General features: G+C 45.8%; 1 protein-coding gene across 1 annotated transcript in view; it reads right to left on the reverse strand.

Moving 5' to 3' along the window:
- Positions 1-21,453, reverse strand: part of INSC (INSC spindle orientation adaptor protein) — a 172,541-nt gene that overhangs the window by 24,145 nt on the left and 126,943 nt on the right. Inside the window, exon 8 of the mRNA XM_069968003.1 lies at positions 1,906-2,077. Coding sequence (XP_069824104.1) covers positions 1,906-2,077 — 172 coding nt within the window. The remainder of the gene's footprint in view (positions 1-1,905; positions 2,078-21,453) is intronic.

The raw sequence follows: 21,453 nt of genomic DNA on the forward strand, positions 1-21,453 counted from the left end.
TGTATAGGTGCTGTGTGTACAGGTGTTGTGTGTATAGGTGCTTGTGCATATAGGTGCTGTGTGTACAGGTGCTGGTGCATATTGGTGCTGTGTGTATAGGTGCTGTGTGTATATAGGTGCTGTGTGTATAGGTGCTGGTGCTGTGTGTATATGTGCTGGGGCTGTGTGTACAGGTGCTGTGTGTATAGGTGCTGGTGCTATGTGTACAGGTGCTGGTGCTGTGTGTACAGGTGCTGTGTGTATAGGTGCTGTGTGTATAGGTGCTGTGTGTATAGGTGCTGTGTGTATAGGTGCTGTGTGTACAGGTGCTGTGTGTACAGGTGCTGTGTGTACAGGTGCTTGTGCATATAGGTGCTGTGTGTACAGGTGCTGGTGCATATTGGTGCTGTGTGTATAGGTGCTGTGTGTATATAGGTGCTGTGTGTATAGGTGCTGTGTGTACAGGTGCTGTGTGTATAGGTGCTTTGTGTACAGGTGCTGGTGCATATTGGTGCTGTGTGTATAGGTGCTGTGTGTATATAGGTGCTGTGTGTATAGGTGCTGGTGCTGTGTGTACAGGTGCCGTGTGTACAGGTGTCTGTGCTGCAGAGATACTTGAAAGTGCTGAATATAGTAGAGGTAGCTGTAGTGGTGCTTAGAGATTTGAAAGTTTAGAGTAGAGTGGAGCAGCGTAGAGAAGAGGAGTTGGTCAAGAAAGTCCTAACCCAATGTAGTACTGTGCTCTGCAGGAACTTTAAAGAAATACTTGAGAGTTCAGAGTGAGAAGTTACTTGTACCCGTGTATAGACAAATGTCTGATCACCTTCTGCCATACAGGGTCGAGTTACCCGTTCTACTAGAGTGGTACAAGCCCCAGCCGTGGTGTCTGAGGTTTCAGGTGTCACCTGCACTGCAAGATAGGATATGTAGACCCTCTGGTAGCTTTGCCCTATACAGACTAGTTCCTGTGTATATCAGGATACTGCCCTGCACTTTGTAGAGTGGTTCTAGGCGTGGTCTTTGGAGTGTCTAGCATTGCATAGTGGACATAGAAAGGCTATAAGAACGGGGTGTCTCTGGGTGTCTCATACACGCGTATCTAGGTTAGACTTTCCCGGACAAAGGTCCTGGCAGAGCCAGGCCCTGGCTTGGCTACAGCAGGGACGTCTGCTTTACGTGTCTTTTTCCCACAAGAATCTGAGAAGAACTGTCCACTACACTTCCTCCCACCAGTGCAACTCCTCCTCTAGGGGCTTTCTAGTGTGCTTCCCTGGGATTGGTGGAGAGGTGTGTGTGCGCAGGAATAGAAGAAAAGTGATAGGTCAGAAATAGAGAAAGAGTATCTCCATTGGGTAATAAAATACATAATACATAAGGAGCAGTAACCCTGCAATAGATAAGAGCAGACACTGACATCTACCACCGTAATAATAAACTACCTTCATCACCACTTAGCGTTGAGTAAAGGGCTTTTGCGACAGGTGTGACATAAGAAACACCCGTGGTGGGACACCACAATCTCACCAGGGGGCGGGCTCTTCCTCAGTCATGTCACCAGGGGGCGGAGTCTACTGCTGGGATGTCACCAGGGGGCGGGATCTTCCTCGGGTGATGTCACCAGGGGGTGGGATCTACCGCGGTGATGTCACCAGGGGGCGGGATCTACCTCGGTGATGTCACCAGGGGGCGGGATCTTCCTCGGTGATGTCACCAGGGGGCGGGATCTACCTCGGTGATGTCACCAGGGGGCGGAATCTTCCTCGGTGATGTCACCAGGGGGCAGGATCTACCTCGGTGATGTCACCAGGGGGCGGGATCTTCCTCGGTGATGTCACCAGGGGGTGGGATCTATCTCGGTGATGTCACCAGGGGGCGGGATCTTCCTCAGTGATGTCACCAGGGGGTGGGGTCTACCTGTGCACTCACTCAGTAGGGCTGTGATGATCTCCTCCATGTTCTCCAGGAAGGTGCTGAGGTGCTGGGTGACTGTGAGGTGCGGGGAGGTGATTTGCGCTATCACAGCCGCAGCTTCCGCCTTCGTGGCTTCGTTCTGAGTCTCATCAGTGAGAATTTCAGTTAAACACAAAATTCCATCAACCTTGAATAAAATAAAAAACAAAGTAAAGTTACAGAGGACGGAATGAGGAGGGATTCACTGCAGCTGACGAGGGGTTAATATATTATACATTGTATTGCAGGGGTAGGGGGGGCGAGGAGGCAGGGGGAGTGGAGAAGACAGGTTGGAGGGAGCGGAGAAGGCAGGGGGCTGGGGGGAGCGGAGGAGGCACAGGGAGCGGAGAAGAAAGGGGGGCGGAGAAGACAGGGTGGAGGGGGGCGGAGAAGGCGGGGGGAGCAGAGAAGACAGGGGGGAAGGGGGTGGAGAAAGCAGGGGGAGGGGGAGCGGAGGAGGCAGGGAGAGTGGAGGAGACAGGGGGGTGGAGGAGAAAGGGGGGCAGAGGGGGCTGGGGGAGCAGAGGAGGCAGGGGTGGTGGAGGAGATAGGGGGAGCAGAGGAGGCTGGTAGGAGGGGGAGCAGAGGAGGCAGGGAAGAGGCAGGGGGGCCAGAGAAGGCAGGGGGGAGAGGGGACGGAGGAGGCAGCGGCAGCAGAGGAGACACGGGGGAGGGGGGGAGCAGAGGCTGCAAGGAGGAGGGGGAGTGGAGGAGGCAGGGGGGTGGAGAAGATAGGGGAAGCAGAGGAGGCAGGGAGGAGGGGGGCGGAGGAGGTAGGGGGACCAGAGGAGACAGGGAGGAGGGGGGCGGAGGAGGCAGGGGAGTAGGGGGTAGGAGGAGGCGCGGAGGAGGCAGAGGGAGCAGAGGAGACAGGGATGAGGGGGTAGGAGGAGGCGCGGAGGAGGCAGGGGGAGCAGAGAAGGCACGGGGAGGGGGGGGGAGCAGAGGGGGAGCGGAGGAGGCAGGGGGGCAGAGGAGGCAGGGGGAGGGGAGCAGAGGAGGTAGGGGGAGGGGAGCAGAGGAGGTAGGGGGAGGGGAGCAGAGGAGGCAGGGGGGGGAGAAGAGGAGGCAGAGGGAGGGGAGCAGAGGGGGGAGGGGAGCAGAGGAGGCGGGGGGGGGAGCAGAGAAGGCGGGGGGGGAGCAGAGGAGGCGTGGGGAGGGGAGCAGAGGAGGCAGGGGGGGGAGCAGAGGAGGCGTGGGGAGGGGAGCAGAGGAGGCAGGGGGGGGAGCAGAGGAGGCGTGGGGAGGGGAGCAGAGGAGGCGTGGGGAGGGGAGCAGAGGAGGCGTGGGGAGGGGAGCAGAGGAGGCAGGGGGGGGAGCAGAGGAGGCGGGGGGAGGGGAGCAGAGGAGGCAGGGGGGGGAGCAGAGGAGGCGGGGGGGGGGAGCAGAGGAGGCGGGGGGGGGGGAGCAGAGGAGGCGGGGGGGGGAGCAGAGGAGGCGGGGGGGGGAGCAGAGGAGGCAGGGGGAGGGGAGCAGAGGAGGCAGGGGGGGGAACAGAGGAGGCAGGGGGGGGGGAGCAGAGGAGGCAGGGGGGGGGGAGCAGAGGAGGCGGGGGGGGAAGCAGAGGAGGCAGGGGGGGGAGCAGAGGAGGCGGGGGGGGAACAGAGGAGGCAGGGGGAGGGGGGCAGAGGAGGCAGGGGGGGGGGAGCAGAGGAGGCAGGGGGGGGAACAGAGGAGGCAGGGGGGGGGGAGCAGAGGAGGCAGGGGGGGGGGAGCAGAGGAGGCGGGGGGGGAAGCAGAGGAGGCAGGGGGGGGAGCAGAGGAGGCGGGGGGGGGAACAGAGGAGGCAGGGGGGGGAGCAGAGGAGGCGGGGGGGGAGCAGAGGAGGCAGGGGGGGGGGAGCAGAGGAGGCAGGGGGGGGGGAGCAGAGGAGGCAGGGGGGGGAGCAGAGGAGGCAGGGGGGGGAGCAGAGGAGGCGGGGGGAGGAATCTCCATGGTGACTTCCCAGATTTTCATGGAATTTCAGCTACTAATCATTAAATATCAGATAATCCCCCCCCCCTCCCCTCACAGGTTTTATTGTTTGGCTTTGAAAATATAAAATAAAACAGATTGTTGACCAAAAATGTCAGATAATAAATTATTTACTGACTTTACCATGTAATGTCCGAGTGCAGATACAGACTGCGCCCCCCCCCATCTCCTATCTATCTATCTATCTCCTATCATCTATCTATCTATCTATCTATCTATCTATCTATCTATCTATCTCCTATCTATCTCCTATCTATCTCCTATCTATCTATCTCTATCTATCTCCTATCTATCTATCTATCTATCTATCTATCTATCTATCTCCTATCTATCTATCTATCTATCTATCTATCTATCTATCTATCTCCTCTCTATCTATCTCCTATCTATCTATCTATCTCCTATCTATCTATCTATCTATCTCCTATCTATCATCTATCTATCTATCTATCTATCTATCTATCTATCTATCTCCTATCTATCTATCTATCTATCTATCTCCTATCTATCTATCTATCTATCTATCTATCTATCTCCTATCTATCTATCTATCTATCTATCTATCTCCTATCTATCTATCTCCTATCTATCTATCTATCTATCTATCTATCTCCTATCTATCTATCTATCTATCTCCTATCTATCTATCTATCTATCTATCTCCTATCTATCTATCTATCTATCTCCTATCTATCTCCTATCTATCTATCTATCTCCTATCTATCTCCTATCTATCTATCTATCTATCTATCTATCTATCTATCTATCTCCTATCTATCTCCTATCTATCTCCTATCTATCTATCTATCTATCTATCTATCTATCTATCTCCTATCTATCTATCTATCTATCTCCTATCTATCTATCTATCTATCTCTTATCTATCTATCTATCTCCTATCTATCTATCTGTCTATCTATCTCCTATCTATCTATCTATCTATCTATCTATCTATCTATCTATCTCCTATCTATCTATCTATCTATCTATCTATCTATCTATCTATCTCCTATCTATCTATCTCCTATCTATCTCCTATCTATCTATCTATCTATCTATCTATCTCTCTATCTATCTATCTCCTATCTATCTATCTATCTATCTATCTATCTCCTATCTATCTATCTCCTATCTATCTATCTATCTATCTATCTATCTATCTCCTATCTATCTATCTATCTATCTATCTATCTATCTATCTATCTTCTATCTATCTATCTATCTATCTATCTCCTATCTATCTATCTGTCTATCTATCTCCTATCTATCTATCTATCTATCTATCTATCTATCTATCTATCTATCTATCTATCTATCTATCTATCTCCTATCTATCTATCTCCTATCTATCTATCTCCTATCTATCTCCTATCTATCTATCTATCTATCTATCTATCTATCTATCTCCTATCTATCTATCTATCTATCTATCTATCTATCTATCTCCTATCTATCTATCTATCTCCTATCTCTCTCCTATCTATCTATCTCTCTCCTATCTATCTATCTCCTATCTATCTCCTATCTATCTATCTATCTATCTATCTATCTATATATCTATCTATCTCCTATCTATCTCCTATCTATCTCCTATCTATCTATCTATCTATCTCTCTATCTATCTATCTCCTATCTATCTATCTATCTATCTCCTATCTATCTCCTATCTATCTATCTCCTATCTATCTCCTATCTATCTCCTATCTATCTATCTATCTCCTATCTCTCTCCTATCTATCTATCTCTCTCCTATCTATCTATCTCCTATCTATCTCCTATCTATCTATCTATCTATCTATATATCTATCTATCTCCTATCTATCTCCTATCTATCTCCTATCTATCTATCTATCTATCTATCTATCTATCTATCTATCTATCTATCTATCTCCTATCTATCTATCTCCTATCTCCTATCTATCTCCTATCTATCTATCTATCTATCTCCTATCTATCTATCTCCTATCTATCTATCTATCTCCTATCTATCTATCTATCTATCTATCTATCTATCTATCTATCTATCTATCTCCTATCTATCTCCTATCTATCTCCTATCTATCTATCTATCTATCTATCTATCTATCTATTGAGGTAAATTCAACGGCACTCCAAAGGATAGTGGAAACAAAATTTGTGATTTATTCCAGTGTGCAAATCATACACAGCACAGCAATCTCTGAGGCTTGAAAATGGTGGCGTGAGGCCACAGAAACGTTGCCTCAGAGATTGCTGTGCTGTGTATGATTTGCACACTGGAATAAATCACAAATTTTGTTTCCACTATCCTTTGGAGTGCCGTTGAATTTACCTCAATATATAAAGAGTTCGTGGTTGGAACTACAACTGGCACCCACCTCACTAGGATTTTGTGCTGCTGATATACTTTTATATCTATCTATCTATCTCCTATCTATCTATCTATCTCCTATCTATCTATCTATCTATCTATCTATCTCCTATCTATCTATCTATCTATCTATCTATCTATCTATCTCCTATCTATCTATCTATCTCCTATCTCCTATCTCCTATCTATCTATCTATCTATCTCCTATCTATCTATCTATCTATCTCCTATCTATCTATCTCCTATCTATCTATCTCCTATCTATCTATCTCCTATCGATCTATCTATCTATCTATCTATCTATCTATCTATCTATCTATCTCCTATCTATCTATCTCCTATCTATCTATCTATCTATCTCCTATCTATCTCCTATCTATCTATCTCCTATCTATCTATCTATCTATCTCCTATCTATCTATCTATCTATCTATCATCTATCTATCTCCTATCTATCTCCTATCTATCTATCTATCTCCTATCTATCTATCTATCTATCTCCTATCTATCTATCTATCTATCTATCTATCTATCTATCTCCTATCTATCTCCTATCTATCTCCTATCTATCTATCTCCTATCTATCTATCTATCTATCTATCTATCTATCTATCTATCTATCTATCTATCTATCTATCTCCTATCTATCTATCTCCTATCTATCTATCTATCTATCTCCTATCTATCTCCTATCTATCTATCTCCTATCTATCTATCTATCTATCTCCTATCTATCTATCTATCTATCTATCTATCTCCTATCTATCTATCTCCTATCTATCTATCTCCTATCTATCTATCTCCTATCTATCTATCTCCTATCTATCTATCTATCTCCTATCTATCTATCTCCTATCTATCTATCTATCTATCTCCTATCTATCTATCTATCTCCTATCTATCTATCTATCTATCTATCTCCTATCTATCTCCTATCTATCTCCTATCTATCTATCTATCTATCTATCTATCTATCTATCTATCTCCTATCTATCTATCTCCTATCTCCTATCTATCTCCTATCTATCTATCTATCTATCTCCTATCTATCTATCTCCTATCTATCTATCTATCTCCTATCTATCTCCTATCTATCTATCTATCTATCTATCTATCTATCTATCTATCTATCTATCTATCTATCTATCTATCTATCTCCTATCTATCTATCTATCTCCTATCTATCTATCTATCTCCTATCTATCTATCTATCTATCTATCTATCTATCTATCTATCTATCTATCTATCTATCTCCTATCTATCTATCTATCTCCTATCTCCTATCTATCTATCTATCTATCTATCTATCTATCTCCTATCTATCTATCTATCTATCTCCTATCTATCTATCTCCTATCTATCTATCTCCTATCTATCTATCTCCTATCGATCTATCTATCTATCTATCTATCTATCTATCTCCTATCTATCTATCTCCTATCTATCTATCTATCTATCTATCTCCTATCTATCTCCTATCTATCTATCTCCTATCTATCTATCTATCTCCTATCTATCTATCTATCTATCTATCATCTATCTATCTCCTATCTATCTCCTATCTATCTATCTATCTCCTATCTATCTATCTATCTATCTCCTATCTATCTATCTATCTATCTATCTATCTATCTATCTCCTATCTATCTCCTATCTATCTATCTCCTATCTATCTATCTATCTATCTATCTATCTATCTATCTATCTATCTATCTATCTATCTCCTATCTATCTATCTCCTATCTATCTATCTATCTATCTCCTATCTATCTCCTATCTATCTATCTCCTATCTATCTATCTATCTATCTCCTATCTATCTATCTATCTATCTATCTATCTATCTATCTCCTATCTATCTATCTCCTATCTATCTATCTCCTATCTATCTATCTCCTATCTATCTATCTCCTATCTATCTATCTATCTCCTATCTATCTATCTCCTATCTATCTATCTATCTATCTCCTATCTATCTATCTATCTATCTCCTATCTATCTATCTATCTATATATCTCCTATCTATCTATCTATCTATCTATCTCCTATCTATCTCCTATCTATCTATCTCCTATCTATCTATCTATCTATCTATCTATCTATCTATCTCCTATCTATCTATCTATCTATCTCCTATCTATCTATCTATCTATCTATCTATCTATCTATCTATCTATCTATCTATCTATCTCCTATCTATCTATCTATCTATCTATCTATCTATCTATCTATCTATCTCCTATCTATCTATCTCCTATCTATCTATCTCCTATCTATCTATCTATCTATCTATCTATCTATCTATCTATCTATCTATCTCCTATCTATCTATCTATCTATCTATCTATCTCCTATCTATCTATCTATCTATCTATCTATCTATCTATCTATCTATCTATCTATCTATCTCCTATCTATCTATCTATCTATCTCCTATCTATCTATCTATCTATCTCCTATCTATCTATCTATCTATCTATCTATCTCCTATCTATCTATCTATCTATCTATCTATCTATCTATCTATCTCCTATCTATCTATCTATCTATCTATCTATCTATCTATCTATCTATCTCCTATCTATCTATCTATCTATCTCCTATCTATCTATCTATCTATCTCCTATCTATCTATCTATCTATCTCCTATCTATCTATCTATCTATCTATCTATCTCCTATCTATCTATCTATCTATCTATCTATCTATCTATCTATCTATCTATCTATCTCCTATCTATCTCCTATCTATCTATCTATCTATCTATCTATCTATCTATCTATCTCCTATCTATCTATCTATCTATCTATCTATCTATCTATCTATCTATCTCCTATCTATCTATCTATCTATCTATCTATCTATCTATCCCCTGAGAAGTTTTTCTATGTTTTTATAGGAGGTCAAACACATTAGTAGTGAATATTCCTCTCCGTGTTTGCGGCGTGGAGAATCGCTCGGTTCTGGCGCCATTTTGACTTATTGGATTATTATCCGTTTCTCCCTAAATAGAATAAATGAGTATTAATCGTTGTCTAATTGATTGATTGGTTCTGGTTGTTTTGGTCTGAATTCTGTCAGGATGGATTAGGCTTTTCCTGCTGAGAGATTGTGACTCCATCTGACGGATATTCCTTGTGGGATTAGAAGGATCCGCCGCGCCTTCTCTCCGCGCTCCCCGCCGTCCTCTAACGGCCAAAGTCACAGAAACTGGAAAAAGCGATGACTGTCGCCCCCAAGAGCTGCTGTTCAGAAGTGCAGCTCCGGCTGTATATAAGGGCAGATTAACCCCTGACAGGTGAGAGTCCCTGCGACCCCTCATACCGGATATATCACTGTCCCTGCGACCCCTCATACCGGATATAGCACATCACTGTACACAGCACCCCCCCGAGGATTACTACAACCTCCATCGTGTAAAACAAACAGGGATTGTAGTCTATACGAGGCTATACACTAAGGCTATGCTCCCACTCAGGATTACTGCTCCCACTCAGGATTACTGCTCCCACTCAGGATTACTGCTCCCACTCAGGATTACTGCTCCCACTCAGGCTATGCTCCCACTCAGGCTATGCTCCCACTCAGGATTACTGCTCCCACTCAGGATTACTGCTCCCACTCAGGCTATGCTCCCACTCAGGATTACTGCTCCCACTCAGGATTACTGCTCCCACTCAGGCTATGCTCCCACTCAGGATTACTGCTCCCACTCAGGCTATTCTCCCACTCAGGATTACTGCTCCCACTCAGGATTACTGCTCACACTCAGGCTATGCTCCAACTCGGGATTACTGCTCCCACTCAGGATTACTGCTCCCACTCAGGCTATGTTTACACTCAGGATTACTGCTCACACCATGTATACACACAGGACAGGCAGCAGGACAGGCAGAATCACACAGCACCCATAGTACAGCACCCACAGCATCACACAGCACCCATAGTACAGCACCCACAGCATCACACAGCACCCATAGTACAGCAACCATAGTACAGCACCCACAGCATCACACAGCACCCACAGCATCACACAGCACCCATAGTACAGCACCCACAGCATCACACAGCACAGCACCCACAGCATTACACAGCACCCATAGTACAGCACCCACAGCATCACACAGCACCCATAGTACAGCACCCATAGTACAGCACCCATAGTACAGCACCCATAGTACAGCACCCATAGTACAGCACCCACAGCATCACACAGCACCCACAGCATCACACAGCACAGCACCTACAGCATTACACAGCACCCATAGTACAGCACCCACAGCATCACACAGCACCCATAGTACAGCACCCATAGTACAGCACCCACAGCATCACACAGCACCCATAGTACAGAACCCACTGCATCACACAGCACCCACTGCATCACACAGCACCCACTGCATCACACAGCACCCACTGCATCACACAGCACCCACAGCACCCATAGTACAGCACCCACACCATCACACAGCACCCATAATACAGCACCCACACCATCACACAGCACCCATAGTACAGCACCCACACCATCACACAGCACCCATAATACAGCACCCACACCATCACACAGCACCCATAGTACAGCACCCACACCATCACACAACACCCATAATACAGCACCCACACCATCACACAGCACCCATAGTACAGCACCCACAGCATCACACAGCACCCACTGCATCGCACAGCACCCATAGTACAGCATCACACAGCACCCATAGTACAGCACCCACAGCACCCACAGCACCCATAGTACAGCACCCACACCATCACACAGCACCCATAATACAGCACCCACACCATCACACAGCACCCATAGTACAGCACCCACAGCATCACACAGCACCCACTGCATCACACAGCACCCATAGTACAGCATCACACAGCACCCATAGTACAGCACCCACAGCACCCACAGCACCCATAGTACAGCACCCACACCATCACACAGCACCCATAATACAGCACCCACACCATCACACAGCACCCATAGTACAGCACCCACACCATCACACAGCACCCATAGTACAGCACCCATAGTACAGCACCCACACCATCACACAGCACCCACAGCATCACACAGCACCCATAGTACAACACCCACAGCATCACACAGCACCCATAGTACAGTATCACACAGCACCCATAGTACAGTATCACACAGCACCCACACCATCACACAGCACCCATAGTACAACACCCACAGCATCACACAGCACCCATAGTACAGCATCACACAGCACCCATAGTACAGTATCACACAGCACCCATAGTACAGCACCCACAGCATCACACAGCACCCATAGTACAGCATCACACAGCACCCATAGTACAGCATCACACAGCACCCATAGTACAGCACCCACAGCATCACACAGCACCCATAGTACAGCATCACACAGCACCCATAGTACAGCACCCACAGCATCACACAGCACCCATAGTACAGCATCACACAGCATCACACAACACCCATAGTACAGCATCACACAGCATCACACAGCATCACACAGCACCCATAGTACAGCATCACACAGCACCCATAGTACAGCACCCACAGCATCACACAGCACCCATAGTACAGCATCACACAGCATCACACAGCACCCATAGTACAGCACCCATAGTACAGCATCACACAGCATCACACAGCACCCACAGCATCACACCCATAGCATCACACAGCACCCATAGTACAGCACCCACAGCATCACACCCATAGCGAATCACAGCAAAGCACCCATAGCACATGGAGATAGATAGATAGGAGATAGATAGATAGATAGGAGATAGATAGATAGGAGATAGATAGATAGATAGATAGGAGATAGATAGATAGATAGGAGATAGATAGATAGGAGATAGATAGATAGATAGATAGATAGATAGGAGATAGATAGATAGATAGGAGATAGGTAGGAGATAGATAGATAGGAGATAGATAGATAGGAGATAGATAGGAGATAGATAGATAGATAGGAGATAGATAGATAGATAGATAGATAGGGGATAGATAGATAGATAGATAGATAGATAGATAGATAGATAGATAGGAGATAGATAGATAGATAGATAGATAGATAGATAGATAGGAGATAGATAGATAGATAGATAGATAGATAGATAGGAGATAGATAGATAGATAGATAGATAGATAGATAGATAGGAGATAGATAGATAGATAGATAGATAGATAGATAGGAGATAGATAGATAGATAAGAGATAGATAGATAGAAAGATAGATAGGAGATAGATAGATAGATAGATAGATAGATAGATAGATAGATAGATAGATAGGAGATAGATAGATAGATAGATAGATAGATAGGAGATAGATAGATAGATAGATAGATAGGAGATAGATAGGAGATAGATAGATAGATAGATAGATAGATAGATAGATAGATAGATAGGAGATAGATAGATAGATAGATAGATAGGAGATAGATAGATAGATAGATAGATAGGAGATAGATAGATAGATAGATAGATAGATAGATAGATAGGAGATAGATAGATAGGAGAGAGATAGGAGATAGATAGATAGATAGATAGATAGGAGATAGATAGATAGATAGATAGATAGATAGGAGATAGATAGGAGATAGATAGATAGATAGATAGATAGATAGATAGATAGGAGATAGATAGATAGATAGATAGAAGATAGATAGATAGATAGATAGATAGAAGATAGATAGATAGGAGATAGATAGATAGATAGATAATAGATAGATAGATAGATAGATAGATAGATAGAGAGACAGGAGATAGATAGATAGATAGATAATAGATAGATAGATAGATAGATAGATAGATAGATAGAGAGACAGGAGATAGATAGATAGATAGATAGATAGATAGATAGATAGATAGATAGATAGATAGGAGATAGATAGGAGATAGATAGATAGATAGATAGATAGATAGATAGATAGGAGATAGATAGATAGATAGGAGATAGAGAGATAGATATATAGATAGATAGATAGATAGATAGGAGATAGATAGGAGATAGATAGATAGATAGGAGATAGGGAGATAGATAGATAGATAGATAGATAGATAGGAGATAGATAGATAGATAGATAGATAGATAGATAGATAGATAGGAGATAGATAGATAGATAGATAGATAGATAGATAGGAGATAGATAGATAGATAGGAGATAGATAGATAGATAGATAGATAGATAGGAGATAGATAGATAGATAGAAGATAGATAGATAGATAGATAGGAGATAGATAGATAGATAGATAGATAGATAGATAGATAGATAGATAGATAGATAGATAGGAGATAGATAGGAGATAGATAGGAGATAGATAGGAGATAGATAGATAGGAGATAGATAGATAGATAGATAGATAGGAGATAGATAGATAGATAGATAGATAGGAGATAGATAGATAGGAGATAGATAGATAGATAGATAGATAGATAGATAGATATAGATAGATAGATAGGAGATAGATAGATAGATAGATAGATAGATAGATAGATAGATAGGAGATAGATAGGAGATAGATAGATATATAGATAGATAGATAGATAGATAGATAGATAGATAGATAGATAGGAGATAGATAGATAGATAGATAGATAGATAGGAGATAGATAGATAGATAGATAGATAGATAGGAGATAGATAGATAGGAGATAGATAGATAGATAGGAGATAGATAGATAGATAGATAGATAGATAGGAGATAGATAGATAGGAGATAGATAGATAGATAGATAGATAGATAGATAGATAGATAGATAGATAGGAGATAGATAGATAGATAGATAGATAGATAGATAGATAGATAGGAGATAGATAGGAGATAGATAGATATATAGATAGATAGATAGATAGATAGATAGATAGATAGATAGATAGATAGGAGATAGATAGATAGATAGATAGATAGATAGATAGATAGGAGGTAGATAGATAGATAGGAGATAGATAGATAGGAGATAGATAGGAGATAGATAGATAGGAGGTAGATAGATAGATAGATAGATAGGAGGTAGATAGATAGATAGATAGATAGGAGATAGATAGATAGATAGATAGATAGATAGATAGATAGATAGGAGATAGATAGATAGATAGATAGGAGATAGATAGATAGATAGGAGATAGATAGATAGATAGATAGATAGGAGATAGATAGATAGAACGATAGATAGATAGGAGATGCAGGGGGAGGATGGGGATTACACAGGCTGTATATATATATATATATCCTTCCCCTGAATATATATATACACACACAACAATATATACACTACCGTTCAAAAGTTTGGGGTCACATTGAAATGTCCTTATTTCTGAAGGAAAAGCACTGTGCTTCTCAATGCAGATAACTTTAAACCAACCCACTCTATACATTGCTAATGTGGTAAGTGACTATTCTAGCTGCAAATGTCGGGTGTTTGGGGCAATATCTACATAGGTGTATAGAGGCCCATTTCCAGCAACTATCACTCCAGTCTTCTAATGGTACAAGGTGTTTGCTCATTGGCTCAGAAGGATAATTGATGATTAGAAAACCCTTGTGCAATCATGTTCACACATCTGAAAACAGTCTAGCTGGTTACAGAAGCTACAAAACTGACCTTCCTTTGAGCAGATTGTGTTTCTGGAGCATCACATTTGTGGGGTCAATTAAACGCTCAAAATGGCCAGAAAAAGAGAACTTTCATCTGAAACTCGACAGTCTATTCTTCTTCTTAGAAATGAAGGCTATTCCATGCCAGAAATTGCTAAGAAATTGAAGATTTCCTACAACGGTGTATACTACTCCCTTCAGAGGACAGCACAAACAGGCTCTAACCAGAGTAGAAAAAGAAGTGGGAGGCCACGTTGCACAACTAAGCAAGAAGATAAGCACATTAGAGTCTCTAGTATGAGAAACAGACGCCTCACAGGTCCCCAACTGGCATCTTCATTACATAGTACCCACAAAACACCAGTGTCACCATCTACAGGGAAGAGGCGGCTGCCGGATTTTGGCTTCAGGGCAGAGTGGCAAAGGAAAAGCCATATCTGAGACTGGCCAATAAAAGAAAAAGAATAAGATGGGCAAAAGAACACAGAGATTGGACAGAGGAAGACTGGAAAAAAGTGTTGTGGACGATGGATGAATCCAAGTTTGAGGTGTTTGGATGACAAAGAAGAAGGTTTGTGAGAGGCAGAAGAAATGAGAAGATGCTGGAAGAATGCCTGACGCCATCTGTTATACATGGTGGAGGTCATGTGATGGTCTGGGGTTGGTGCTGGTAAGGTGGGAGATTTGTACAGGGTAATAGGGATTGTGAATAAGGAAGGCCATCACTCTGCACCGCCATGCCATACCCAGTGGGCAGCGCTTGGTTGGAGCCAATTTCATCCTACAACAGGACAATGACCCTAAACACCTCCAAATTGTGCAAGAACTATTTCCAGCAGAAGCAGCAGCTGGTATTCTATCATAGGTAATGGAGTGGCCAGCGCAGTCACCAGATCACCACCCCATTGTGGGAGCAGCTGGACCGTATGGTGTGACCCCAAACTTTTGAACGGTAGTGCGTATGTGCGTATGTGCGTATGTATGTATGTATGTGTGTATATATATATACACACACACACACACTGTACACAGCTGGTACAGGGGGTTGCAATCTCTCACACAGATACCTTGATAAGTGGCTAGTGGGATATGTGGCTTGGGCTCTGGCCACTAGGGGGCACTATCTAGCCTCTCTTTCTGGGCCAGACTATACAGACAGAGGGCGAGGGTCTGATGTGCCTCTCTGGCCAGGATGAAGGGTCTCCTCGCCGCCATCCTGAGGCTTGTGATGAATAAGAGATGAGACGCTTTCTATCTGAGACTGCTGACCGTCCCCGTCCGCTGTGCAGAGAGCGGCAGGAGCGGGGCCGTGCATTATTAATGGGCGGCTGACCCGACTGATGAGCTGTCAGTGTGACAGGAGTGACAGCACCCGGACAGCCCGGACAGCTCTCTTATTACTCACTCATCCATAATGGATGGCATTACACCGGCCGCCATCACCGTTTTGGCTCGCTAGCATTTCTCCGGTGATGGACACTAATGAGAAACGACGGACACTAATGAGAAACGACGGACACACAGAGAAAAGTGACAAAAAGTTACAGAAAATTATTCTGCCCAATCCCGGCAAAATTTACATGAATTCCCTGAGGCTGGACTTTTTTTTATAAAGCTTCAGAGCTGCGCTCTTCACTGAAAACCTTATAAAATATACAAGACAGGGAGAGATCAGCGACCTGTCAGGGATCAGCAGACGAATGCCATCATCACAGGACACAGCTACATTACTCTCCACCGCCCCATGACCTGCTTACTGACTGCCCCCACCCAGGGTCCCACAGGAGGAAGGGCCTGTCCCATGACCTGCTTACTGACTGCCCCCACCCAGGCTCCCACAGGAGGAAGGGCCTGTCCCATGACCTGCTTACTGACTGTCCCCACCCAGGGCTACCACAGGAGAAAGGGCCTGTCCCATGACCTGCTTACTGATTGCCCCCACCCAGTGCTCCCACAGGAGGAAGGGCCTGTCCCATGACCTGCTTACTGACTGCCCCCACCCAGGGTCCCACAGGAGGAAGGGCCTGTCCCATGACCTGCTTACTGACTGCCCCCACCCAGGGTCCCACAGGAGGAAGGGCCTGTCCCATGACCTGCTTACTGACTGCCCCCACCCAGGGTCCCACAGGAGGAAGGGCCTGTCCCATGACCTGCTTACTGACTGCCCCCACCCAGGCTCCCACAGGAGGAAGGGCCTGTCCCATGACCTGCTTACTGACTGCCCCCACCCAGGGTCCCACAGGAGAAAGGGCCTGTCCCATGACCTGCTTACTGACTGCCCCCACCCAGGGTCCCACAGGAGGAAGGGCCTGTCCCATGACCTGCTTACTGACTGCCCCCACCCAGGGTCCCACAGGAGGAAGGGCCTGTCCCATGACCTGCTTACTGACTGCCCCCACCCAGGGTCCCACAGGAGGAAGGGCCTGTCCCATGACCTGCTTACTGACTGCCCCCACCCAGGGCTCCCACAGGAGGAAGGGCCTGTCCCATGACCTGCTTACTGACTGCCCCCACCCAGGGCTCCCACAGGAGGAAGGGCCTGTCCCATGACCTGCTTACTGACTGCCCCCACCCAGGGCTCCCACAGGAGGAAGGGCCTGTCCCATGACCTGCTTACTGACTGCCCCCACCCAGGGCTCCCACAGGAGGAAGGGCCTGTCCCATGACCTGCTTACTGACTGCCCCCACCCAGGGCTCCCACAGGAGGAAGGGCCTGTCCCATGACCTGCTTACTGACTGCCCCCACCCAGGGTCCCACAGGAGGAAGGGCCTGTCCCATGACCTGCTTACTGACTGCTCCCACCCAGGGCTCCCACAGGAGGAAGGGCCTGTCCCATGACCTGCTTACTGACTGCCGCCACCCAGGGTCCCACAGGAGGAAGGGCCTGTCCCATGACCTGCTTACTGACTGCCCCCACCCAGGGTCCCACAGGAGGAAGGGCCTGTCCCATGACCTGCTTACTGACTGCCCCCACCCAGGGTCCCACAGGAGAAAGGGCCTGTCCCATGACCTGCTTACTGACTGCTCCCACCCAGGGTCCCACAGGAGGAAGGGCCTGTCCCATGACCTGCTTACTGACTGCCCCCACCCAGGGTCCCACAGGAGGAAGGGCCTGTCCCATGACCTGCTTACTGACTGCCCCCACCCAGGGCTCCCACAGGAGGAAGGGCCTGTCCCATGACCTGCTTACTGACTGCCCCCACCCAGGGCTCCCACAGGAGGAAGGGCCTGTCCCATGACCTGCTTACTGACTGCCCCCACCCAGGGTCCCACAGGAGGAAGGGCCTGTCCCATGACCTGCTTACTGACTGCCCCCACCCAGGGCTGTCAGTGTGGAACCTCACTTGTCATATTAGAGGAGAAGTGTCATGAATGTGCCTGGGATTAACTCCGTGCGCCCCTCGGCTCGTGCTGCGCGGCTGAGATGGCGCTGATATTCAGTGTTTTGTATGTCTTGTGCAGTAACCTGAACCCTGTCTGAACACTGGCCTATTTCTATCATGATGTTCAGCCCCACCCGTCTGCTGTGTGCTCTGGCTATTAAGGAGTTACACTGCTGCCAGTTCTGATCCGCAGGTGATTCTGTTTGGAACCAGGAGCCTTGTCCGATAGGGGCCGGGACAGTCTCCTTGTTCCCTATAAGTGTTTGGCTGAGGCTCCTTCTGGTGCCGGATATTGAGCGTGTCTCTGCTTCTGACTCTGTTTATTCTGACTATTTTTGCCTTGTATTCTGACTATCCCTGCTAGCTGCTGCCCCTGACCATATTGCCTGTTTATTGACCTTGCTTTTTGGATTGTGTTTTTGTACTGCGCTGCCCGATTGTTGTGACCCGGACTGTCGACTATTCTTTATTGTGTTTTGTCTGTCTGTCTTGTCTTTGTGTCCCACCAAGCCAGTACAGGGACCGCCGCCCAGTTGCTCGCCGCCATCTTAGGGCGGATTGTGGCAAATAGGTAGAGGACAGTGGGCGGGGCTGAGCTTAGGGCTCACTGTCTTGTCTTGTCCTGCTGTCCGGTTCCTGACAAGAAGTCCAGCAAATATTTTTGTTAAAGTATTGTATTACCCCCCAAAAGTTATACAAATCCCCAATATACACTTATTACAGGAAATGCTTATAAAGTGTTCTTACTACTGCATCAAGGCTTCACTTCCTGGATAACATGGTGATGTCACTTCCCGGATAACATGGTGATGTCACTTCCTGGATAACATGGTGATGTCACTTCCCGGATAACATGGTGATGTCACTTCCTGGATAACATGGTGATGTCACTTCCTGGATAACATGGTGATGTCACTTCCTGGATAGCATGGTGATGTCACTTCCTGAATAACATGGTGATGTCACTTCCTGGATAACACGGTGATGTCATTTCCTGGATAACATGGTGATGTCACTTCCTGGATAACATGGTGATGTCACTACCTGGATAACATGGTGATGTCACTTCCTGGATAGCATGGTGATGTCACTTCCTGGATAGCATGGTGATGTCACTTCCTGAATAACATGGTGATGTCACTTCCTGGATAACATGGTGATGTCACTTCCTGGATAACACGGTGATGTCATTTCCTGGATAACATGGTGATGTCACTTCCTGGATAACATGGTGATGTCACGACTCCCAGAGCTGTGCAGCTGCGGCTGCTGAAGAGGATGATGGCAGGGGGACACTGAGGGACACAGGGCACTGGAGGGACACTGAGCATCCCTCTGCCAACATCCTCTCCAGCAGCCACAGCCCGCACAGCTCTGGGAGTCGTGACATCACCATGTTATCCAGGAAGTGACATCACCATGTTATCCAGGAAGTGATGTCACCGTGTTATCCAGGAAGTGACCTCACCATGTTATCCAGGAAGTGACGTCACCGTTTTATCCAGGAAGTGACATCACCGTGTTATCCAGGAAGTGACATCACCGTGTTATCCAGGAAGTGACCTCACCATGTTATCCAGGAAGTGACATCACCATGTTATCCAGGAAGTGACATCACCATGTTATCCAGGAAGTGACGCCTTGGTGCAGTAGTAAGTGCAGAGAAAAAAGCCCTTTATGAGCATTTCCAGTAATAAGTGTATATTGGGGATTTGTATAACTTTTGGGGGACAATACAATACTTTAATTAAAACTTTTGCTGGACTTCTCCATTAAGGACATTTATTGGATAAAACTTTACATGTAATTAATATAAACTCCACCCCCATCCACTTTATGGACATTTTATGCAAATATACGATTGAGGGATATTCCAGTTAGGTAAAATACATGTGGAAGCATCCCCCCTCCTTCTCCTAGAGACAATTCCTTCTACGCTTGTTACCATCAGTCTCCTTCCCCCAGTGCTGTGCTGAAATCTATGAATGAGCCTTTCTCTCTGTCTACTCCTCCTCCCTCCCTTCTGAGATGGCTGATGTAAACAACGTCCCTGGTCAGCTGTCGCTGCTCTTTGTGATGCCGGGAGGGTTAATCTGAGGTCAAGGTTGCTGGTGACCTAACTGTGAGTAACGTTCCCAGCACTACAGAGTGCAGATACAGCCAGCCAGTCCATGTTATATATTATTATTATTATTACAGCCATTATTATGTTATTCGGAGGACGCCTTCCCTAGTTTTGGCGCTGCGCTGCTCCGCTTTGTGACTCGCTCGGCTCCAGGTGTGGATACAGCTGCAGGTTTTCTTGTCCTCCGCTCCATACGCAGCATAGTCTCTCTGTAGTCTCTGTGTGGGCTGGGTGTGCATTGCCCACAGTACGGTCAGGATAGGGGGGCACAGTCACCAGGGGGGTTTGCGGCTTTACCATCAAATATTATTGTTTGAAACTACAAGTGGCTGAGCGGACAGTGGACATGCACCGTGCCATACGGAGGGTGGGCTGCACATACACTTGTAATAAAGGAGAGGAGACCAGACACTCTAGTCCCCTCCGCACTCTATTAGACTGCCCCTGTGCCCTCTGAGACTGTAATGTGTGAGTGATACCTGGGATACGTGACATACACACATCTACCACTAGGTGGCAGCATAATACCACAGGAATACATAATCCAATAGGACGACACACATCACTCTGAGGATAGTGACAGAACCCCTGGGGTCACCCTTCTTATTATTAGGGCCCAGGATTCATGACGCCCCATTAGCGGGGAGGACTAGGTGTTGGGCTGTGTTCCCACATTGTGAAGCGTCAGTGTGGTAGCGCAGACGTTCAGCACCTTATGGGGGCTCTTCCCAGGCTCGCAGGATACCTGGCGTCCATCCCGCCGCCGCCGCCGCCATACCTTACACTCCTTCTGCTTTGCTGTATGAGTGTGCTGTGGTGAGCGCCCCCTGGTGGAAGGCACTGTCATAGATGGGAGATCTGTCTCACCAAGGTTCCTGGCCTTAGTGAGGTGAAAGACAATCATTGCTGGGGTCAGCCGCAATAGGCCACTGGCACATGCTTAAATTTAGTATGGCTGCAATGCAGCTTAAAGTGACTGTACCACCAGGCCCAGGCTGAAGCACTGGAGGCGGCCGACCCCCCCTTAGTGGGGGAAACCCCCGACCCTCTGTGATAGGGTTCCATTGATTCTAATGGGGTCACGT

Source organism: Dendropsophus ebraccatus, chromosome 4 (assembly GCF_027789765.1).
Source record: "Dendropsophus ebraccatus isolate aDenEbr1 chromosome 4, aDenEbr1.pat, whole genome shotgun sequence".
NCBI lineage: Eukaryota > Metazoa > Chordata > Amphibia > Anura > Hylidae > Dendropsophus > Dendropsophus ebraccatus.